The sequence below is a fragment of the Corythoichthys intestinalis genome, chromosome 20 (genome assembly GCF_030265065.1).
Source record: "Corythoichthys intestinalis isolate RoL2023-P3 chromosome 20, ASM3026506v1, whole genome shotgun sequence".
NCBI classification, from domain to species: Eukaryota; Metazoa; Chordata; class Actinopteri; order Syngnathiformes; family Syngnathidae; genus Corythoichthys; species Corythoichthys intestinalis.
Window position 1 is genome coordinate 7344996 of NC_080414.1, and position 25542 is coordinate 7370537.

Sequence of the window (25542 nt, forward strand, 5' to 3'; positions counted from 1 at the left end):
GTATTTCAACTCATCTTTTGGTCAATGAGGTCACGAAGGGTGAAGGTGGTAGTAGTGGGGCCGCTATAGACGATGTCTTACATGTTTATACGCAACCGCAAGCTATTGGCTGCAGGCATGGAGCGCCTGGCTTGCGGTCAGCTGCGTGTCTGTGCGAAGCTGGCATGGACGCATGTTTCCTCCCATCTGGTTCTCATTAGGAGGAGCCGAGAGTATAAAGTAAGGAGCTGACAGGGGCTGGGAACACTCAACTTCCAGACTGGATCATGGGCTTTACCGTGTGGCTGTGTTTGCTCTGCCTGCAGGCGAGCCTGCTGTCTCATGCGCTTGACTGCTCGGGAGGAAGCCTGCCCGATTTGTGCGCCAAAGCACAGACGGCGGAGGAGCAGGTAGGACTCTTTTCCTAATAGATGTCCAGTTAGGAGAACTGTCAAGATCTTTCATCATCAAAGCGTATTTGAAGCTAAACTAAAGACACAGTTCCAAGAACTACATACTGATGGATATTGAGATCATGTTTTGAATGTAGTATTCCTAAAACAACATCCAAACAAGTAATTTCTATGAAAATTAGGTCTAAACTCACTATATCATACAAAATATATTAAATTAACATCAGTGCTTAATTTGTAAATCATTAGGTGCCAGAGTGCAAAGTACATATGACAGCTTAGGGATGACGAGACGTGCACAGGTCCCGGAACATACGCAGAAAACGGTGCTGAAAACAACACGTCTCAATTTCAGATAATATCCACAGTAGAGCTGAAACGAGTACTCGAGCAACTCGAGTAACTCGAGTTTAAAAACTGATCCGAGTAATTTTATTCACCTCGAGTAATCGTTTATTTTGACAGCTCTAAGCATCACGTTTTGCTCGGACTACTTATAATGCGGGACAACGCGCTGTCACGTGCGGAGAGGAACTGCAGCCGACAGCCGCCACAAACGACGCCGACGTTGCTAAATACTAGCCCACACGATGCCCTAATGTGTTCCAATACAGCCTGTATCACACATTTATTTTGAACACTGCAAAAACTCAAAATCCTATCAGGACTTACAATTTAGACTTACTTAAAACTTAACTTAAAAATGGCTTGACACAAAGAGAAATTCAATTGAAACACGTGGGAAAAAATCCTAACTTTAAAGTGATGTGTGTTATCAAGCGTAACGGCATTTTTAGGTTTTATATATATATATATATATATATATATATATATTTTTTTTTTTTTTTTAATAAGATCTAAAAGTTTTTTTGAGTGAAAGCAGTGAATTAGTCTTTTTTTTTTTTTTTTTATTCTAGTTACATTTGAGATGCAATTGTTGGCTGTTTTCAACAATATACATCGAAAATAAAAGACATTGATTGACTGAAAATGGTTCAAGATTAGATGAAATGTCTTGTTTTCTCATGCATATTTATAATTGCTCTTCACCTAAAAATATATGTTTTATCCGATTACTCGATTAATCGATAGAATTTTCAGTCGATTACTCGATTACTAAAATATTCGATAGCTGCAGCCCTAATCCACAGTATAAATGTTATGACAAAAAATTACAATTATTTAGACTATAGCACAGCAAGGACAATTGCCCACATCACCACAGGTGGGACTTACAGTATCGTACAGTCTAACTTGTAAACATTGAAAAAAAAAAATCAGAGATTATTGAGATAATTCGAAAATGGCAGCAGTCCGCTGTTATTTTGTTTATTGTTTTCTTATTGTTGCCACAATAAAGTGGAGAAAGCCATCAACGACGCCTCTCCTTCCCCCCCATTCGAGGCTATTACAATACATTTTTTAAAAACGTTTTTATATTATTATTTTCATGCATGTGAAAAAAGTAAAATCCATCCAAAACCTTAAATATGAACAACATAGATTGTGTGCCAGACGCTCTAACATCCAATATCACCTCTTAAATGCTCTCCAGTTTCAAGAAATGCCTCCAAAATCCTGTAGAAAAACTTTCCGAAAGACCGTGTACAACCTTACTTGACTTTTTACTATTCATATCGTTTTGTTTTGTTTCCTTTTGACTCCCTGAAAAGAGGCAGCTGTGTCAAAACAGCGGCGGTCAAGTGTGATTGCAGCAGACAAAATAACCCTGAATAGCAATGACATATAATTAGATTGCCTAACTGGAACAGCATCTCATTGTAATGGTTTTTGCAGCCATAATGCCAAAAAAACACCCAAAATAAACCCAGTGTGGAACAAAAATCCCTCTGTGCCCTTTTTTTTGTTGTGGTTGTTTCATGTGGCCGCGGGCTGTTTGACTTCAAACGTGCGGTTAAGCGTTTTTCGACGGAAAGTCGCGGTGTTTTGGCCATAATAATCTTCCTCATCTGGACTATGGATTGTACAGCTGCGGGAGTAGAGAAGAATAGTCTCCCCTATGGAATTTTCATTGGGGAAAGAACTTTGTTTTCAATCGAGGGAAGTTGGCGATATATATATTACGCGTTTTTCTGCTCGTTATGTTAGCCGTTATAGCTTTAAATATTGCAGTCATGCAGATGCTGCAGGCAGAGTAACATACTGTATGGATTAACGTCGATATAAATTGGCTTCCGCTAAAGTCATTAGCATGTAAAATGCAGTGAAACTCAAAAAGGTATTTATGCCATTCTGACTCATAATGCGACATAGTGGATTTTAGCTTGTTAAAAGCTGAAGAGCTGCATAAACTGCATACATAGCGCAACGTGATTACTTTCTGTTTATAGAAAATAGGAAAAATATACAATATATCACAAAAGTGAGTACACTCCTCGCATTTCTGCAGATATTTAAGTATATCTTTTCATGGGACAACACTGAAAAAATGACACTTTGACACAATGAAAAGTAGTCCGTGTTCAGCTCATATAATAGAGTTAATTTATTTTCTCCTCAAAATAACTCAAAATATAGCCATTAATATTGAAACCCCTGGCAACAAAAGTGAGTACACCGCACAGGAACTACGTACATCCCTAAATGTCCAAATTGAGTACTGCTTGTCATTTTTCCTCCAAAATGTCATGTGATTCGTTACAGGAGTGCTGTCAGAATTACTGCAGAGATTGAGGAGGTGTGGGGGGGGGGGGGGGGGTCATTCCCACCACCATGCTTGACTGTTGGCATGACACACTTATCTTTGTACTCCTCACCTGGTTGCCGCCACACATGCTTGAGACCATCGGAACCATACAAATGACAGTGGAGAGAACAAGTATTTGATACACTGCCGATTTTTGCTGGTTTTCCCACTTTCAAGCCATGTAGAGGTCTGTAATTTTTATCATAAGTTCTCTTCAACTGTGAGGGATGGAATCTAATAAAAAAAAAATTAAAAAAACAGAAAATCACATTGTATAATTTTTAAATAATAAGTTTGTATTTAACTGCATGAAATAAGTATTTGATACATTACCAACTAGTAAATATTTTGGCTCTTTTGTTCTTTTTTAAGAACCCCTCCTGTTCTCCACTCATTACCGGAAGTAACTGCACCTGTTTGAACTTGTTACCTGTATAAAAGACACCTGTTCAAATGCTCAAACAAACAAACTCCAACCTCTCCACAATGACCAAGACCAAAGAGCTGTGTAAGGACATCAGGGATAAAATAATAGACCTGCACTAGGCTGGGATGGGCTACAGGAAAATAAGCAAACAGCATGGTGAGAAGGTAACAACTGTTGGAGCGATTAGTAGAAAATGGAAGAAGTTCAAGTTGACGGTCAATCTGCCTCGTTCTGGGGATCCATGCAAGATCTCACCTAGTGGGGCATCACTGATCATGAGGAAGGTGAGGGATCAGCCCAGAACTACACGGCAGGACCTGGTCAATGACCTAAAGAGAGCTGGAACCACAATCTCGAAGACAACCATCGGAAACACATTACGCCGTCATGGATTAAAATCCTACAGCGCACGCAAGGTCCCGCTGCTGAAGCCAGTGCATGTCCAGACACGTCTGAAGTTTGCCACTGACCATCTGGATGATCCAGAGAAGCAATGGGAGAAGGTCATGTGGTCGGAGGAGACAAAAATGGAACTTTTTGGTCTAAACTCGGCTCGTCGTGTTTGGAGGAAAAAGAAGGATGAGTACAACCCCAAGAACACTATCCCAATCGTGAAACATGGAGGAAACATTATTTTTTGGGGGGCTGCTTCTCTGCCAAGGGTACAGGACGACTGCACCGAATTGAGGGGAGGACGGATGGGGCTATGTATCGCCAGATCTTGGCTGGGTCTTCCAGCATGACAACGATCCAAAGCACACAGCCAAGGCAACTAAAGAGTGGCTCCGTAAGAAGCATCTTAAGGTCCTGGAGTGGCCTAGCCAGTCACCAGATCTGAACCCGATAGAAAATCTATGGGGGGAGCTGAAAGTCCGTGTTGCCCGGCAGCAGCCCCGAAACCTGAAGGCTCTGGAGAAGATCTGCATGGAGGAGTGGGCCAAAATCCCTGCAGCAGTGTGTGCAAACCTTCTCAAGGACTACAGGAAACGTTTGGTATCTGTAATAGCAAACAAAGGTTTCTTACCAAATATTAAGTTCGATTTTTTTGATGTATCAAATACCTATTTCATGCAATTAAATGCGATTATTTAAAAATCATACAACGTGATTTTCTAGTTTTTTGTATTAGATTCCGTCCCTCACAGTTGAAGAGAACTTATGATACAAATTACAGACCTCTACATGCTTTGCAAGTGGGCAAACAAGCAAAATTGGCAGTGTATCAAATACTTGTTCTCCCCACTGTAATCTTTGTATCATCAGACCATAGGACATGGTTCCAGTAATCCATGTGCTTTGTTGACATGTCTTCAGCAAACTGTTTGCGTACGGGGCGCCGTTTGTTTAGCAGCGCATGCTGAAAATTACGACAACATTTTCTCACATTTAGCGCCACACATTGTTGAAAACGTGGTGCTAAATTTTTTGTCCCTTTTTTTTTGCACATTTACAAAAAATTATTCAGCAACTTAAATATTCGGTAACACTTTATAATAACTATCCGTTTTACTAGTTCATAGATCATTAGTAAACTGTTGATAAATGATTTATTTTTGATTTGTGAAGTATTTGTTAACAGTTTGTTAAGCATTTATAGGGTGTTCCAATATGGTTGACCCCATTCTAAATGCCCATGGTAGTTGATGGATCTTAATAAAACTATATACACTTTATGTTGAAAGTCATAAGTTTCATTGGTTGAATATTCAAAGAAAAGTACAAATATTTGTTGGTTCTATGGGAGATTTTCGTAAATGTGCAACATGAGCGCTGCCTGCAAAATGCCTTATTAAAATGCCTTTTCTTTTGAAGTGAACGGCATTTCTTAACCTGAATAGAAATGCCAAACGTTACACACAAAAACTTGAAATGTTTCTACACAAACTGTGTTTCATGTTAAGAACACCCTGTAAATGCTTAACAAACTTTTAACAAATACTTCACAAATCAACAATAAATCATTTATCAACAGTTTACTAATGATATATTAACTAGTAAAAGGGATAATTATTATAAAGTGTTACCAAATATACATTTTCAAATAAGAGGTTTTGTACCAAATATTTAATTTAAATCCTAAATTTATATCCAAAATGCTAAATCTGGAGACAGTTGGAACTAAATATTTAGCTTAATATGCAAATTCACTCAACTGGAGACCGGAAGTACCAAAATAGAAGCTGGAGCACACAAAATACTTTTTGAATAGTTTCTCCTAAATATGGTTTTTACCGATATATTGTTATTATCACAATGACTCATGTCTAAGAGCAGACTGCCACCGTTGAGTAGGTTTTATTCATTTTCAAGCAAGGTAAACAGACCGTCTGAGCTGCTCCACCAGCTTTTATTTTGTTACTTCCGGTCTCCAGTCATGTGAATTTGCGTATTAAGCTAAATATTTATTTCCGAACGTTACCTGATTTAACATTTAGGATATAGGATATGAATTTAAGATTTAAATTAAATATTTAGTTCTGGATTTAAAGAATCAGGTCCAAAATTTCTTATTTAAAAATAAATATTTACGTTGCTAAATACTGTTGTAAAAGTGACTCCAAAAATTTCACACCATTTTAAACACTGTCTGTCGCTAAATGTGAGAAAATGTCGTAATTTTCAGCATGTGCTGCTTTACAAACGGCGCCCCATAGTTTGCGGGCTTTGTTGTGTATCATCTTCAGAAGAGGCTTCCTCCTGGGGTGACAGCCATGCACACCAATTTGATGTAGAGTATGGCGTATGGTCTGAGCACTAACAGGCTGACCCCCCCCACCACCTCTTCAATCTCTGCAGCAATGTAACATTTTGGAGGGAAAATGACAAGCAGTACTCAATTTGGACATTTAGGGATGTACGTAGTTTCTAAGGGGTGTACTCACTTTTGTTGCCAGGGGTTTAGATATTAATGGCTATATTTTGAGTATTTTTGAGGGGAAAATAAATTAACTCTATTATATATTATATAAGCTGCAAACAGACTACTTATTATTGTGCCAAAGTGTTATTTTGTCAGTGTTGTCCCATGAAAAGATAAATATCTGCAGAAATGCGAGGGGTGTACTCACTTTTGTGATACACTGTATATTATTGCATACTATATACTAGGAGTGGCAGCCTCTGGGTACCTGCACGACACAATTTGTGATACAATCCTCTCGATAATCTCACGAAATGACGAAACAACAATTATCAATACAGGTAACCTCCGGGTAATGAACGAGTTCCGTTCCTCTACGCTGGCGACCTAACCAGAATTTCCGCGTAAATCGGAATTCAGCCTTTAAGTACCCCAAAATATCTATACAAACAGTCCAAAAGTATTGTATCTAGTTTAATAATGGAGGATACACTGCCCTCTGGTGGCAGCGTTGGGTCTGACTGGACTGTCGTTTTGTATGACTCAGAAGCATACTCCGATGTCGAACATGGATAAAAGATAGCTGCGCTCTAGTTTGGCCCACATAAGGCCGTTTGTGATTGCATTTGTAATTAGGTTTAGAGCTACAGTTTGTGGAGTTACATGTCAGCGATTTGCTATGAGAATTGTAAATACGTTAGCATTCGTAGCATTTAAACTAGCGGACTTTTGTAAGCATTTAATCTACTAAATTTACATATTGATTAGAGTAGATGGCCGTTTGAACACCAATTGTTTTGTGTCAAGTGTTTTATTGTTAAAAAACATGTTTTGAACGTAAGTGTGCATATGTGTGTTACAGCTTTACAGATTGTCAAAAGTGAAGGAAGAAACAAGATTCGAAAAGCAAAATTACTTTGTTTGCTGTCTGTCAAGCTGAACAACTTTACGTTTTGTGAGGACAGAACAAGTGAGGTTAATCAAGTAAAGTAAAAAAATAAGGTACTGTGAGGTATAATTTAGAAGAAAAAAAAAAGTGGCAGACGGGACTCGGGTTGTAAAGTCGAAATCGCATATGTCGAGTACATCTGGGACTGCCTGTATTGTATTTTGTTTAATCATGGAGGATAAACTGCCCTCTAGTGGCAGCGTTGGGTCTGGCTGGAATGTTGCCTTGTATGACTGACAAGCAGACTCAGACGTCTGACATGGATAAAAGATAGTTGCTCTCTGGTTTGGTCCACATAAGGCTGTAAGTTGTTTCAGCTAATATATGATTGTGTATGCATTTGTAATTAATTTTATAGCTACAGTTTGTGGAGTTACGTGTGAGCGATTTGCTATGAGTATTGTAAATACGTTAGCATTTGTAGCATTTAAGATAGCGAACTTTTGCTAGCCAAATCAGGCTAATTTAATCTACTAAATTTACATATTGATCAGACTAGATGGATGTTTGGGATATGGTAAATGGTGTTATACTTATATAGCGCTTTTCCACCTTTCAAAGTGCTCAAAGCGCTTTACACTATCTCGCCATCCACCTACTGGTGACGCAGCACGTGGGGTTCAGTGTCTTGCTCCAGGACACTTAGACGAATTCATCAGGGCAGAGAATTTAACCCACAACCTCTGGGTTGGGGGAGAACTACTCTACCACTGAGTCACGCTACCCCACTAACCCCGTTTGAACACCGATGTTTTGTGTCAAGTGTTTTATTGTTAAAATCTGTGTAGTTTTGAACATAAAAAGCTGAACAACTTCATGTTTAGTAAGGACAGAACAAGTCATGTTAATCAAGTATAGTCATAAGATACTGTGGGGTACAATTAAGTACTGTTAATGCGACTAAATTAAAAAATAAAGAAAGAAAGAAATGACTGGAGGCAAAATGGTGGATGACACTCAGGCGCTGTAAAGTCAAAATTGCGTAAATGGAGTGTGTCATAACCCGGGGGCTACCTGATCGTGTGTCAGGAAATCATTCTACAACAAACGATATACTGATTTTTGGTCAATTCCTGTTGATTTTGGGGCATTTCTGGGTAATTTCCTGTTGATTTCGGCTTTCTGAAGAAGAAGTGACCTGGGAATATCCCCAAATGAATAAGAAGTGACTCAAAATCAACAGAAAGTGACCTGCAGATGCCCTAAAATGAACATGAACTGTTGTAGAATTCAAAGATTAGTCTGAGGCTTTGCGGGTTGGTTGAGAGATCTACTGAACTTTAATGACATCGTGATTCATTGAGCACACACAGGCTTTATTTAATGATGACCTGATATTTGACCGTTTGCTGGTACAACAAACAGAACTTTCCGAGAAGCGACGCAATGCACACATTGGGTAACTTACGGCCTACGTGCATAAGGTCATACAAGCCGGCCGATATACAACTGCTTATAGTCTTATAACCTGAATCTCCAATAGAAATGACCTATAAATACCCTAAAAACCGGGAAGACTGACTGTAACTGCATCGTTTCTGTGCCATCGACGGCGCTAGACGCCCGATCTTTGGCCCGCACAGTCAAAATGGATTGGACATACAGCGCCGTCAATGGCAGCCAATGATCTAACACAAGCCCTTTTCAGACATACTCTAAACTCTTTAAACCCTGGGATTTAAACCCCGGGATTTAAACAGGTAGCCCTCATGTCTGAAAGCAATTTCACGGGTCGACTGACACGGAGATGATACAGCTTGTGTGAAAGCAGCCGTTTAATTCCCGTGTCACCGTGCGAAGCTTGATGACGTAAATATCATGGCGGACTGATCGTTAGTTCTGTCGCTATAACAAATTTTAGTAGGCGATAATTTCTCTCCATAATTATTGCGATATGCAATATTAGTGCAATATTAGTGCGCCCCACCCCCAAAACAAAATTTTTAAACCAATTTACAATAACACAGTGAGAATACGGTATATATAATGATTAGGGCTGTCAAAATTATCGCGTTAACGGGCGTTATATATATTTTTTAAAATAATCACGTTAAAATATTTGACGCATTTAACGCACATGCGCCGCTCAAACAGATTAAAATGACAACAAAGTGTCATTTCCACTTGTTACTTGTGTTTTTTGGTGTTTTTCCGCCTTCTGCTGGCGCTTGGGTGCGACTGATTTTATAGGTTTCAGGCTTCAGCTCCATAATTATTATTGACATCAACAATGGCGAGCTACTAGTTTATTTTTTGATTGAAAATTTTACAAACTTTATTAAAAAAAACATTAAGAGGTGTTTTAATATAAAATTTCTATAACTTGTACTAACATTTATCTTTTAAGAACTACAAGTCTTTCTATCCATGGATCGCTTTAACAGAATGTTAATAATGTTAATGCCATCTTGTTGATTTATTGTTATACTAAATAAATACAGCACTTATGTACAGTATGTTGAATGTATATATCCGTCTTGTGTTTTATCTTTCATTTCCAACAATAATTTACAGAAAAATATGGCGTATTTTAGAGATGGTTTGGATTGCGATTAATTACGATTAATTAAATTTTAAGCTGTGATTAACTCGATGAAAAATTTTAATCGTTTGACAGCCCTAATAATAATAGATCAAGTACACCCATTTAAACGCAATGAATGTTTACTCTTAAAATCAAAAATACTTTTTAAGAAATCCCAACTAAAAACAATAGACCATGCCTCTTTTAAGTAAAACACAACAATATTAGTATACCACAGAAACACATAATAATAAAATGTCTTTTTCAAGAAAAAAAATAAAATTGCACTTAAATAACTTAAGCATTAAGGCAAATGAAACCTTTTCCCCTCATAGCTTCATCGATGGCGTTCCATGTGTAATATTCTGATTAGATGTTTTCCGAGGCACTCTGAAGTACAGCAGGGCGGTATAGCGAAAATTTACCGTTACCGAAATTCTTCACGATGATCGACGTAATTTTGACCATATCGGTAAATTCGGTAATTTAATAAAACAAGAAAATATAGGTTTTTCATCCTGCTTGACTCTGTGTTGTTCGGCTATGTTCATTCCCTTTTACGAAAGCAGTCAGTTTGCTTACGTATGAAGTCACGTGGTTATCAGAAAGTCAAACAAACAGAAGCCTGGTAGGTTAATGCTAGCGGCTAACGCTGCAAGCAAACGTGATGGAGTGTGGCTTAAGGAAGCTTCGCCAAACTTTCACCCGATATTAAGTAGACTCTTGGCGGCATCCAGACGGGCTTTCACCCATTGTCCTCCCTGATTCTCACGATTTCAGGAGAGGGTGCTTTCAATGCTATCTACTGGTACCCAGGCCGCAGGCTAACACTAGCGGCTAACGCTACAAATGAACGTGATGCAGTCGGATAGTGGCTTTAACCTTGTCGAAACGGCTGTACTTAATGAGTGGATTGGGCACGGACTGCATCTAGCCATTAGTATATCACGTTATTTTGTATCTGTGTGATTTTTCTGATAGCTTTTATGATGGTAAAGCATTCAGCATAAAGTACAATCCAATGTGAAACCTATAATATGACCGTTTAATGGCCACAGCTATTTTTCTCTATGTGCTTGCTTTATTCTGTGTCATTACTGCCATCGTAAAATCTTAAATGTTTCATTGGCATAAGAGCAATATAGCTTTAATGTGTGTGTTTGTGTGTGGGGGGTGCATGTGTGTGTGCATGTATTGAAAAATGCTTTGGGAAAAAAAACAAACCTTAATGTCAACACTTGTGTGGAGTAATTATGTCACAGCAGCCATTAACAATAAGTTGTCTGAAGTGTACTGTTCTAGCTGCAAGTCATTTGTGTTACAATGACATGTTTGCACAGTTATCGTATTGATTTTTATAATGTTGTACAACGTTCGTCATAAATGTATAAATGTTCATACTTTAATTCTTATTGTTTACAATATTTTTTATGTATTTAGTGTTTAGACTGTGTGTACAATTGCTAAATATGTTAAATTGTTAACTTTGTATTTAATGCTTTGATTCAGATTTTCAAATCATATAACAGTCCGCTTGGGCAAATTTATCATCATTTATCTTTATCGAGGTAAATCTGCTCAAATTACCGTGACACGTACTTAAGGCCATATCGCTTGGTTTGACTGAAAATTTTTTCCCCCGATTTAAAAAAAATGTTTTTTTTTGCTTTAACCATGACTTTGCGACACTATTTAATTACTGTTTTAAATTACATAATTTGCATAAAAACTCCCCGTCCATCCTCAAAGCTTCCGCTATGTCGCTCCATGTGTAATATTCTGATTGGATTTTTTCCGAGGCACACGGAAGTGCACGCTACAGGTGACGTTGTTTTGTTTATGTGATGTGGAAGTGAGAAAGAGACAGTCTACGGAGAACCACAGATTGAGGAATTTTTGTTAGCACCGTGTATTAATAAAAACAAAATTGTCAACACGTCATGTGTGATATAATTGCCAGAAAAACACACATAATAGGACACCTTGCACCTTCCTTTAGAATGCTGTCCTTATGATAATGATCTGCTCACTTTGTGACTTTCCACCTCTCTGTTGAAACGTTCTTCGTCCATGTTCGCTGGTGTTTTAACCGTGAATAACCTGGCTACGCCCATTTTGAAGGATACGTCTTCGGCAAAAATAGAGAATAACCTAAACCGGCACGCCTAAGATGGTCCGCAGTCAATCCGGAGCACTGACGCTGCCGGTATACTCTGGATATAATGGGAACGTATTGGCTCCTGCGCAATTTTTTACCGGACCGGACTGAACCCTGAATGAAGATGTGCCCTGTGTATTTGAGCCCTGAGTCCTCGACGCAGCATATTGCATAGTTGGTAACAAGGAAGCCGAAATTTTAATGGCACGTCTGCCGACCACGCACGCGCTCGCTAGGCGATAAATCGCAGCGGGAAAATTACCGCCTCCATTTTATTTACCGTGCGATGAATGGAATTATTGCATATCGCGACAGGCTTACTGTTCGTCATTTCCTCTTTCTTCTCAGTAAGACAAAACGCGGTAAACAAACATAGCAATTATCAACATAGCAACCTGAAAAGATAGCAAAATTAAACTGGAAACATCACTAAATAAATTTGCTACGGAATCTTGGAAACATGGAAGAGACAGCCAATTGTCAATCTTTGTAAATGTGCGGTTTATTTTGTTGCCAATGCCAGTGTTGTTAATAACGGCGTTACAATATAACGGCGTTACTAACGGCGTTATTTTTTTCAGTAGTGGGTAATCTAATTAATTACTTTTCTCATCTTGGCAACGCCGTTACCGTTACTGAGGACGGAAAGGCATGCGTTACTATGCGTTACTATATTGGTCGAAAAGTCTGAGGGAGACGGACTCACCGAGACGACAGAGCAGAGCAGGAGTAGGGAGGAGGCAAAGTTGTGACGCCGAGCAAACGCGATGCTAGGTAGCTCCAATAATACATGTTGTAGCCGATAGCTAGTACAAACTACGCCCGCATGTTATGGTAGATATGATAGACATGGTAGATATCACATGTACTGTACATAGATATAACTAGATGCAAAATGACAGACATGGCACTAAATGAGTTAGTATACAGCCGCCATCTTAAAGCAGTAGCCTTTTTAGGACGGCTCTGTTGTAGAGAACCTTCCGAGCGAACCTAAGTAACTTTTTATCTAAAATACTTCTAAATCGGCAAAATCTTGACTTGAATCTATCATTAAATGATGAAACAGTTTTAAAATTTTCATATGTCGAAAGTAGAGAGAAGGGAACTAATGCAATAATGGGAGCAATTTTAACAACTTTTAACAGTTGATTCAGGGTAAAGGGTAAATTAGGGTAAAGAATTGGGCTCGGGCCAATTGTACCAAAAACCTTCACAAAAAACTTCACATGGTGTGGCAAATGTTTTTTTTTTTTTTTTTTTTTTTTTTGGAGAGAAAAAAAAAGTAATCACCAATTACTTTGCCAAGTAACTAATTACTCTTACATTCAGGTAATTGAGTTACTAACGCAATTACTTTTTGGGAGAAGTAATTTGTAACTATAATTAATTACTTTTTTTCAGTAAGATTAACAACACTGGCCAATGCCGACCAAAAATGATGCAATATCAGGGTTATGAATTCCCGTTCCTCGTCTCTGCCTCTTTGTAAACAGGCTGGCTGAGCAGCCGAGAAAAAAAATTGCCCCCCCCACACACACACACACGTAGGAGGGGGCAGGGACCCAAAGTTTGGGGAAGATCTCTTTCAATTGTTTACCTTTATTTCAAATTTAAATAAACAACTTGTCCTGAATTTTCGGCCTAAAATCGCTTGTACATACACAAAACGTTTGCATTTTAAACTTGTTATTTAATATGTGTGTGAAATTGTGAGCTTTCTTGCTTATGAACTAGTCGCAAATAAAATCTAAAACTAGTCGGCAGAGAAATTAGTTGAAATTCCTATCTCTATATTATATACATACATACTAGGTAGGGGTGAGACAAAATATCGAAATGGTGATATATCGTGATTAGGGCTGTCAAAATTATCGCGTTAATAGGCGGTTTTTAATTTTTTTAATCAATCACGTTAAAATATTTGACGCAATTAACGCACGTGCCCCGCTCAAACAGATTCAAATGACAGCAGTGTAATGTCCGCTTGTTACTTGTTTTTAGTTGTTTGGCACCCTCTGCTGGCGCTTGGGTCCAAATGATTTTATGGGTTGGGGGAGTGAGCATGGTGTAATTATTGACATCAACAATGGCGGGCGAGGTAGTTTATTTTTTGATTGAAAATTTTACAAATTTTATTAAAACGAAAACATTAAGAGGGGTTTTAATATAGAATTTCTATAACTTGTACTAACATTTATATTTTAAGAACTACAAGTTTTTCTATCCATGGATCGCTTTAAGAGAATGTTAATAACTTTAATGCCATCTTGTTAATTTATTGTTATAACAAACAAATACAGTACTTATGAACCGTATGTTGAATGTATATATCCGTCGTGTCTTATCTTTTCATTCCAACAATAATTTACAGAAAAATATGGCATATTTTATAAATGGTTTGAATTGCGATTTTGAAGTTGTAATTAACTCGATTAAAAATTTTGTTGTGCTTTCACTAAATAATACTTCTGAATATTGTGAAGGAGTTGCCGAAGCTTATGCCAATAAACGGCGCGGTCCAATGAACGCCTGTGTCCACTGGCCTTTTGTAATATTCTGATATAGAAATATCCGAGGCACCCTGAAGTGCATGCGGCGCCAACATTGTTTACACACATGACGCAGGAGTGAGTTTGAGTTACGGCCTGCTGAAAGCTGTAAGCTGTATTAATGTTGAAGCTGAATGTGCTAATAAGGAAACAAAGTGCCAGCACGTCACGTGTGGTATACCTTTGTTAAGAAAAAGCACAAAACAAGACGTTTCTCTGCCTCTTAGCTCTCAATATGCAAAAAACTGCATCATTGTAATCTGTTTGAGGCAATGCATGAGCGGGTCATTCCGCGCATGCGTTGAATGTGTCAAATATCTTAACGTGATTAATTTAAAAAATTTATTACCGCCCGTTAACACGATAAATTTGACAGCACTAATACATACCTCCGCTGTCAGCTAACCCAGTCAAAATGGATAGGATGTTTAGCTGCATTGGCAGCCAATGAGTTAAATGAGTGCCCTGCAAAGGGTTAATATTGAAGATTTAAGCACTGATACATCATTTTATTGTGAAATTTAGTTGTAACTAATGAGGTGGCTAGTGAGTATAAAACTGATTTAGTCAATATCTATTATATCAGTATTATTAACTGTAATTACACAATAGAATGTTTCGATGCTATTATTTACTAAATCATGTGCAATTTCTCATTCTATTCTCAGACAGGTGATCTGGGCCTGCAGAGGCCAATGTCTCCGCATGAAGAACAAGTAAGTGCCACTTTTTGAATCATCTGACTACAAAACCGTGTTTTTGGCAGCCCTTATAGTTTTCATCTTAGTCTTTTGGACGAATATACTTATTAGTCTTAGTCATATTTTAGTCATTTAAAACTGTGTTCGTCTTCGTCGAGTTTTAGTCAACGAAAACCCGGACAAATTTCGTCTAGTTTTGGTCGACCATAGACTTCATAATGATATTGACGGGACACATTCCCCAGACACTGCTCCACGCCTTCAATTAGGGGGCCTTCCTACACTCCGCTTCAGTCGGTCGAATTCGGTCGCAGTTACTCTCCAACGCCGGATTTAGGTTAAAAAAAGTACGAAAGCTGTACCGCATACAAGCAGGAAGTATTGTCTCAGGAGTGATTTGTTCGAATTTATTTTTCGTACCATGCATGCATTTTGAAATGTTAGGAAAAAAATCAATGGGAGAAATTAACTGCTGTGGCATTAGCGTCATAATGCTAAGTGCCCGTTTTTTTGCTTTTAACCAACAATGGAGACTGTTTTACGTCCATATCTATAAAGAATTCAGGGATTTATGCATTTATTCCCAAAAATTTCAACATATAAAGCTCTTTGTGGTGATAAGGCGGCGCCACAGTGGCTTAAAGGCGAGCAGCACATTTCACATATTTACTAGGGCTGTCAAACGATTAAAATTTTCAAAAAATTTTAAAATTTAAAATTTAAAATTTTAAAATTTAAAAATTTTTAATCGAGTTAATTACAGCTTAAATTAATGAAATTAATCGTAATTAATCGTAATTAATCGCATTCCAAACCATCTATAAAATATGCCATATTTTTCTGTAAATTATTATTGGAATGGATAATAATGGAATATTATGGAATGGAAAGATAAGACACACGACGGATATATACATTCAACATACGGTACATAAGTACTGTATTTGTTTATTATAACAATAAATCAACAAGATGGCATTGACATTATTAACATTCTCTTAAAGCGATCCATGGATAGAAAGACTTGTAGTTCTTAAAAGATAAATGTTAGTACAAGTTATAGAAATTTTATATTAAAACCCCTCTTAATGTTTTCGGGGTTTTTTTCAAAAAAATTTTTAAATTTTCAGTCAAAAAATAAACTAGTACCTCGTCATTGTTGATGTCAATAATTACACCATGCTCGCTCATTGTGCTGAAACCTACAAAATCATTTGGGCCGAAGCACCAGCAGATGGCGCCACACACCAAAAAACAAGTGACAAGCGGACATTACACTGCTCTCATTTCAATCTGTTTGAGCAGGGCATGTGCGTTAATTGTGTCAAATATTTTAACGTGATTAATTTTAAAAAATAATTACCACCCGTTAACGCGATAATTTTGACAGCCCTAATATTTAAGTAAAATAAATGCTAACTGCCCGGTTCTTTACTCTTTTAACAAATAATCGAGACTGTTTTACGTCCATATCTATAAAGAAGTCGGGGATTTAAGCATTTATTCACAAGAATTTTCAACGCAAAAAGCTCTTTGTGGTGATAAGGCGGCACCACAGTGGCTTAAAAACTAGCAGCACATTCGACATATTTACGTAATCTAAATGCTAACTGCCCGTTTTTGGTTTTTTTTTTTTTTTTTTTTGGCTTTTAACCAAGAATCGAGACTGTTTTAGTCCATATCTATAAAGAAGTCGGGGATTTAAGCATTTATTCACAAGAATTTTCAACGTAAAAAGCTCAAGGATACAAGGATATCACCATGTTTATGATGATAATACACACTCATCAGAAAAACTACAATATTTTCAATGAATTAAACTCACCTGATCGCCACGAACTGTATGTCAAAAGTTTTTCATGAGTTTATGACGACACCCACCACGCTAAACGCTAACGCTAACACTATGCTAAAGCTACAAGTTGCATTTAGTGTGTGATGATGACTCAGCACAGACCTTTAAAGGCTAAAGCAACATGGCATATCTAGCCAAGATAAGAAAACAAAACTTACCAAGCCGCACCTAACACGTGTTACACAAAAGGAGCCTAGAGTGGACAAAGCATGTCCGTGGGGCGGTCCAGCACACACGACCAAACACTGCTACGATGCGTGCTAACTACACATACAACAAGAAAATGTCACACATTGTAAACTTATGACGGAAACTATGACGAATTTTCATCTCGTTCTCATCAGACAAAAACTGGCATCCATCTTTGTATATTTTAGTTTCTCACACGATTTTGGCTCGTTATTGTCACGTCATTGTGATTTTAAAAATTGTTCATTGACGAAATATTTTTGTTATCGTCATCGTTGATGAAAACAACAGTGGTACAAAAGTAGAAGAGAGCATTTATACTGCTCATATGCTCTAAACATTTTGTTAGGAAGGCAGCAGATGTAAAACGAGGGAGGAAAATGAAATTAAGTATAGCCTGCTTCCCGATTTTAATCTTCCGTACACTGTGAAATGCAAAATAGGTACATCGTTTTATTTGACGCTATTGAGATTAGATCAGTGATACATGTTGGAGTTGTAATAAAGCTGTAGCGGTGTGACCATGGAAACATGGTGGAGCCCAGATGAGCAATCTGGCTTCATGGCAGTTCAGGAACACGGAATGACATGATGCATGTTCCTATTGTGTGTCAGTGCCAAATACACGCATGCAGCAGCATGATGAAAAATGGACACAATCACTGCAATGTAGGTCAAGAGCCCAGCTAATAAGCACATGGCCAGTGTTTTTATTTGTATTTGATATCAGGTCAGAGACAGTTAAGAGACATCCAATGAAGGAATAGATTATGGTTATTCAGCTCAAGTCTAAATTGGAAACTTTGTTATTAAAGCGCAGAGGCGGGATCAATAAAATTTCCTTCTTCATGTCCAGATCAATGAGAAATGCTCGCACATTTTCTCCATACAAGGCATGCTTAATGGCAGTACACACGCATGCTGGATCATTTACGTACTACTACTAGGCTACTATAAAGACAGTGTTCTATTTCACCTACAGTGTGTGTTGGAGTTTTTGTATCGGAATAAAAGCATATGATGCAAATCCCCACAGCTAGCAATGACACATGTACACATTTGAAAACTATGGTGCTGGCCAAAGTGATTGGCACCCCTCCAATTCTGTCAGATAATGCTCAGTTTCTCCCACAAAATGACTGCAATTACAAATGCTTCATTTATTTTGCTTGCAATGCAAAAACACAAAAGAGAATGGGAAAAAAATTAAATGGCGCCATACAAGCTTAACAGTCATCTCCAAATGAACGCCAAACGCTTCAGAACAAGTCGATAGACTGTTTTGGCCGCCTTTGTGAAAACACAGAGAAATGGGCAACTTTATTTGAGAAAAACTACAAAGGCAAATAGGAAAGCCTTTGTTGCTAAATCCAAAAAAGTCCCAAACTGTGGCAGAGACGTCAATACTACCTGCCTGCAAAGCCATTGTCAGCGAGATGACCAGCCAGTTTTTCAAGCCTAACTGCAAAAAAAAAATAAAAATAAAAATAAAAAATTACAAATAAAAACAGAGAGAAACAGAGCTGTTGAAGAAAATTCCTGCCAGTTTTTTGGCTTTGTGTTCATCTTAACAGGCTAAAGTTTCATACTGAGTAAGTATAAATACTGAGAAACTATTTTATAATTAAATATACTGTACAGAAAGTAGTGCTGCAACGATTAATCGATTAACTCGAGTATTCGATAAGAAAAAAATATTCGATTTAAATTTTGTTGCTCCGAGTATTCGTTTAATTAAAGTGGCATTGTAATGGTTTATTTTGAAAGTGTTTACATTTAGTTTTATAAATTAGGGTGGAAACACTGCCCTCTGGTCTGCCTCATTTTACATGGCTGAATCCAACTGCTCCCTGTTAAGACCAACACAAGCTAAGTTTCTGTTTGGGCTAATGTTTTTTAATGCATTCGTAATTTAGTTAAGATATATTTAGTCAGTCTGAACCACTTGTTAGGAGCATTGAAAAAAAAAAAAAAAAAAAAAAAAAAAAAACATTAGTATTTTGTAGCATTTAAGCTAGCGGACTTTTGCTATGTATGCCAATTGTTCTTTTGTTGTACATAGGATCCTCATGTTTTTTTTTTGTTTTTTTTTTTTATGTTTGAGGCTCATCCCAGGTATTTTCATTTTTAATGTTCCTTATCCGATTACTCGATTATTCGAACTAACTAGTTCATCGATTAATCGACTACTAAAATAATCGATAGCTGCAGCCCTAATAGAAAGTAATTTTGGAACAATTTGGAGTGGTGTGCCGAGAGATTTTTTCCAATGTAAAAACGTCCCGTTACTCAAAAAAGGTTGAAAAACACTGCTCTATTCATCTTATCTTGATCTGTCGTCATTAAATTCAACCATTCTGAGCAGCAAATGAAGGCAATTTCCAGCCAATCACAGATAAGGGGGGCGGGCCGAGTAGCTGGCCATTGGGTACTGCGATTAGATAGGGATTGCTTCGGTTACAGAAATGGCGATTGAGCGGCTCCTCCGTTGCTAATTCAAATTGGAATGGACACCCATGTTTTTTTTTCAAGAAACTAAAGGCGAAATCAAACCATTACAAAGACGCGGCCGAAAGTCAACATGAAGGGATAGCGCTGCCACCTCCTGCAGTGTCACTGACTGACACATCATCATAAAATATAACGGGTAAAAACGCCACTGTTCAGGCTAAATTTACGTGGAAGAAGTGTGCCCCCCCCCCCCCCAAAAAAATGTAATGCCCCCCTGTAATTTCTTTCTGCAGCCGGGTCTGGCGTCTTTGTAAATGATGAGTGTGACTGTGTTGTTTTGCAGGTTCAGCTCAGGCGTAAAAGACAGTTGGAGAGGAGAGGCCATGCCCACTTAGGTCACGCGAACCTTCCCGGAGCTTTCTCTGTCAAAGGCTTTCCCAACAGTCTCATCCAGGTAAATTCGCATATCTGGGAAGTGTGTGTCTAATGGGCTGTTTGCACGGAATGAAGTGATGTCACATCTGCTGGAGATCTAGTCCACTTATCAAATAAAATTAAATAAATACAATAAAGATGACACTGCTGTAAATGCAAATTGAAAATACCCTGCTTTAACTTCACCCTCATCTTTTTTCATGCTTCTTAATGGACAAGACACAGCTAGCCTGTTCACATCCATAGTCGGAGATTGACTTACATACACTTAGCATTACAGTATGTATGTACACAAAAATCACAGCCACACATGTTGTTAGAGCCATTTTTTATGTTGTGAATTAATTATGTATATTATGTGGTTAGATTAATATTTGGAATTTATAATTTAATTTACAAGTGATGTAAGAATTTATTTAGTCGAGTTTACCCGTTGCTTTGACGCAATTGATTGGCAATAATTGTCAACACCGGGTGGCGGCAACGGCCCAAAGACAGAACAGAAGCCACAAATCAAGCTGGAAGCGTCACAGTCTTTTGACCGTCACATTAATGTTAAGTTTTGAATTCATCTTTTGTTTTTGTATCACGTTAAGCTTCACTAAAAAAAAGGTATCAACATAAAGCTTGGGTTCAAGACTTTTATTTAAGAAATGTGTCGCGTCCGAAAGAACTTCAGAGGTTCAAGGCTAGTGAGTCACCTGCACTCACATGTTTTTCTGCCGTTTAAAATGGATGGAAAATTTGGACATGCATAGCCGACAAAGGCATGGACGTGCATGGCCTGCAAAACTGCCATATACCCCCCCCCCCCAAAAAAATGCGACAAACCAAAATCCATTTTGCCATATTCCCAAAAAAATGACAAACATCACAATCCTTTTTACCACATGGCAAAACAAATGCCACATAGCAAAATCAATTTTTCCACAGGGCAAAAAAAAAAAAAAAAAACACTTTTGGTTCTCGCTGTCTCTCCTTTTTTGACTAAATATTCCAGCCAGAATCTGTCCTCAGGTGGTTTTGGCTAAGCAAAGCAAATTCCCGCCTATAAGGTGCTAATCAGATGATGTGTTCGAAAAGTAATTTTGATCCATTATAATTTTTTTTTTTTGTTCATTTCATTCATTTTTGCTGTTTTATTGCTTTACAACTTTTATAGACAACACCTTACCGGCAAAGTCTTCATTTTAAATTCATATATCAGAAAGTCAATTACATACATTTTCGGCCACATTTTTTTAACCAACGCACGGTTCACGAAATTAGTAGCATATTAAAGCAAAGGTCACCTCGCATTTTTGTGTCACGGAGCATGTGATAGGCGATAGGCATCCCGTGAAAGAGGACATTGCCTCACTCGAAAGGTAAGATGTATATTTTTTTCCTTTTTCCTTTGTATTATGTTTTATCCTTCTATACTTCAATATCCATGTATCTAAGAAGATGTGTACATCTTCAAACCGTACCGGATGAGATTTTACAAAGATAATGTACGTCTTTCATGGCGACTTTGGGCAAGTCCTGTAAACGCAGCACTAGGAATCGTGGCATTTTCTAAGACTGAGCAGTTTTTGTGCAAAGATCTCATTGTCATGTCAACCCCCCTCTAGGCCGACAGGTCCAGACGACACTTGGCTCAAGCGGCTAATAAGAAGAACAAGCGGAAATCCCGCGTCGGCTCCTTTTCCCTCCTTAGCAACGATAAGAAATCCAACCCCCTACAGGTGAGTTTCCATGACAACCCCCAAGCAGACAAACAGCTGGGGCAAAGAGCCTGTTGTGTAGGCTGGATCAATGTGCAACAGGCACTGATCACACACGGGCTTTTGAAATGGATTGGAAATTTCAGACCAATCTTTGTGTGTGAATGGGAAAAATTCATTTCTCATCCAGGTGATCCGAGCGAGGAGACAGGTGGAGAATGAGAGAGAAAAACAAGAACAAACAAACCAAGAAAAAGCATTCGAGAGACGCGCTTGGTTTCTTCGGATCGGGGCTTACTCCGCCCAGGTTAGTCAACTTCTAGTAATGTCATTTTTCCCTTTCTCCAGCCTTTCTCATAAAATGTCTGTTTTCTGTCCAGGCAAATGTGCACAAAATGGAAGTTACAAGCGAGTTGACACCAACAGAATAGTGCAATGTTGTTATTATTATGCTTAGGTTGACCAACACAGGTCTTAGAAGGGAAAAAAATAGACAAAAACACAAACTTGCTTGGTTGGATTGCCTTGTATGTCTATTATTACTGTTGGATCTGTACGATAGTCTATGAATGAGTACCGTATTGGCCCGAATATAAGACGGCCCTGATTCTAAGATGACCCCCTCTTTTTCAAGACTCAAGTTTGAAAAAGACTTTTTGAACACCAAGTCAATTTTTACAGAAAATACAGTGCCTTGCAAAAGTATTCGGCCCCCTTGAACCTTGCAACCTTTCGCCACATTTCAGGCTTCAAACATAAAGATATAAAATTTTAATTTTTTGTCAAGAATCAGCAACAAGTGGGACACAATCGTGAAGTGGAACAACATTTATTGGATAATTTAAACTTTTTTAATAAATAAAAAACTGAAAAGTGGGGCGTGCAATATTATTCGGCCCCCTTGCGTTAATACTTTGTAGCGCCACCTTTTGCTCCAATTACAGCTGCAAGTCGCTTGGGGTATGTTTCTATCAGTTTTGCACATCGAGAGACTGACATTCTTGCCCATTCTTCCTTGCAAAACAGCTCGAGCTCAGTGAGGTTGGATGGAGAATGTTTCAACAGCAGTCTTCAGCTCTTTCCACAGATTCTCCATTGGATTCAGGTCTGGACTTTGACTTGGCCATTCTAACACCTGGATGCGTTTATTTTTTAACCATTCCATTGTAGATTTGCCTTTATGTTTTGGATCATTGTCCTGTTGGAAGATAAATCTCCGTCCCAGTCTCAGGTCTTGTGCAGATACCAACAGGTTTTCTTCCAGAATGTTCCTGTATTTGGCTGCATCCATCTTCCCGTCAATTTTAACCATCTTCCCTGTCCCTGCTGAAGAAACGCAGGCCCAAACCATGATGCTGCCACCACCATGTTTGACAGTGGGGATGGTGTGTTCAGGGTGATGAGCTGTGTTGCTTTTACGCCAAACATATCGTTTTGCATTGTGGCCAAAAAGTTCAATTTTGGTTTCATCTGACCAGAGCACCTTCTTCCACATGTTTGGTGGCTTGTGGCAAACTTTAAATGAGACTTTTTATGGATATCTTTGAGAAATGGCTTTCTTTTTGCCACTCTTCCATAAAGGCCAGATTTGTGCAGTGTACGACTGATTGTTGTCCTATGGACAGACTCTCCCACCTCAGCTGTAGATCTCTGCAGTTCATCCAGAGTGATCATGGGCCTCTTGGCTGCATCTCTGATCAGTTTTCTCCTTGTTTGAGAAGAAAGTTTGGAAGGACGGCCGGGTCCTGGTAGATTTGCAGTGGTCTGATGCTCCTTCCATTTCAATATGATGGCTTGCACAGTGCTCCTTGAGATGTTTAAAGCTTGGGAAATCTTTTTGTATCCAAATCCGGCTTTAAACTTCTCCACAACAGTATCTTGGACCTGCCTGGTGTGTTCCTTGGTTTTCATAATGCTCTCTGCACTTTAAACAGAACCCTGAGACTATCACAGAGCAGGTGCATTTATACGGAGACTTGATTACACACAGGTTGGTTCTATTTATCATCATCGGTCATTTAGGACAACATTGGATCATTCAGAGATCCTCACTGAACTTCTGGAGTGAGTTTGCTGCACTGAAAGTAAAGGGGCCGAATAATATTGCACGCCCCACTTTTCAGTTTTTTATTTGTTAAAAAAGTTTAAATTATCCAATAAATGTTCCACTTCACGATTGTGTCCCACTTGTTGTTGATTCTTGACAAAAAAATTAAATTTCATATCTTTATGTTTGAAGCCTGAAATGTGGCGAAAGGTTGCAAGATTCAAGGGGGCCGAATACTTTTGCAAGGCACTGTAATTACAGTACATCCGAAACAAATGATTTAGAGCTGAAACGAATATTCGAGCAACTCGAGTTTAAAAACTGATCCGAGTAATCTTATTCACCTCAAGGAATCATTTAATTTTGCCAGCTCTAAGCATCACGTTTTGCCCGAACTACTTTTAATGCGGGACAACGCGCTGACGTCACGTGCGTAGAGGAAGAAGCATTAAAAAAAAAAAAAAAACCTTACTGCAGCCGACAACCGTTACAAACTGCGCCGACGTTGCTAAAAACTACGCCCGCATGTTGCTACGTGGTAGCAGGTAGCGTCTGTATGCGTGTCATAGATATCACATGTACGTAGAACTAGATGCGACATGACCTACTCGGCGGTATTAATAAAACAGCCGCCATCTTAAAGCAGTACACTTCTCAGCGCTCATAAATAAGATTAACGTTACTGTCACTCGCTAACGTAACGTTATCCCTGCGGAGGGCTAGGTTTCTATTCATTTTCTATTCATTATGACTACTGTCGATGCGTGGCTAACTCTTACATACAGGCTTTATTTAATCTGTGCAAACAGCGCTGTAGAGTGATTAGGGTGTAAAATAAAAACTAAATAATGCTAACTCTCATTTTGAGCTCAGTAGTCATTGCTGGATAAAACACCAAGTAGCACTGGTGCCTAATGTGCTCCAATACAGCACAACATTTATTTTGAACACCGCAAAAACTCAAAATCCTATCATGACTTACAGTTTAGAATAACTTAAAATTTAATTGGAATTTATAGCTTGACACAAGTGGAAATTCAATTGAAACACGTGGGAAAAACACCTAACTTTTAAGTAATGTGTGTCATCAAGCGTAATTACATTTTTAGGTAAGAAATATATATATTTTTTATAAGATCTATAAGTTTTTTGAGTGAAAGCAGTGAATTAGTCTTTTTTTTTAAAGTCACATTTGAGACGCAATTGGCTGCTTTCAACAATGTACATCGAAAATAAAGCCATTGATTGACTGAAAATGCTTCAATATTAGATGAAATGTCTTGTTTTCTCATCTATATTTATAATTGCTCTTTACCTTTAAAAAAAAAATGTTTTATCCGATTACTCGATTAATCGATAGAATTTTCAATCGATTACTCGATTACTCAAATATTCGATAGCTGCGGCCCTAAAATGATTATAACAATATATTTGAGAGAAAAAGCATGTTATTTTGCATCATTCAAATCTTAATATCTGAACATTTATATATGTCAATTAAAACGCAATCACATTCGTAAATGAATGGCTTCTGGTTTTTGAAATGTAAACAAACCAATCTATTGTGACAAAACAACAAAATTGCAACA

The 25542-nt window shown here is 38.1% G+C and overlaps 1 protein-coding gene across 6 annotated transcripts in view; it reads left to right on the forward strand.

Moving 5' to 3' along the window:
- Positions 1–221: 221 nt before the first annotated feature.
- si:dkey-12l12.1 (uncharacterized) overlaps positions 222–25542 on the forward strand; it is a 45850-nt gene continuing 20529 nt past the window's right edge. For 5 of the 6 annotated variants that reach the window (XM_057824340.1, XM_057824337.1, XM_057824339.1 and 2 more), the window contains exons 1-3: positions 222–389; positions 15238–15285; positions 20109–20219. In XM_057824340.1, the coding sequence (XP_057680323.1) occupies positions 267–389; positions 15238–15285; positions 20109–20219 (282 nt within the window). In that variant the 5' untranslated portion in view covers positions 222–266. Of the gene's footprint in view, positions 390–15237; positions 15286–20108; positions 20220–21813; positions 21928–22096; positions 22214–22286; positions 22668–25542 lie in introns of those variants that run through there. The other variant, XM_057824336.1, reaches the window with a different exon arrangement.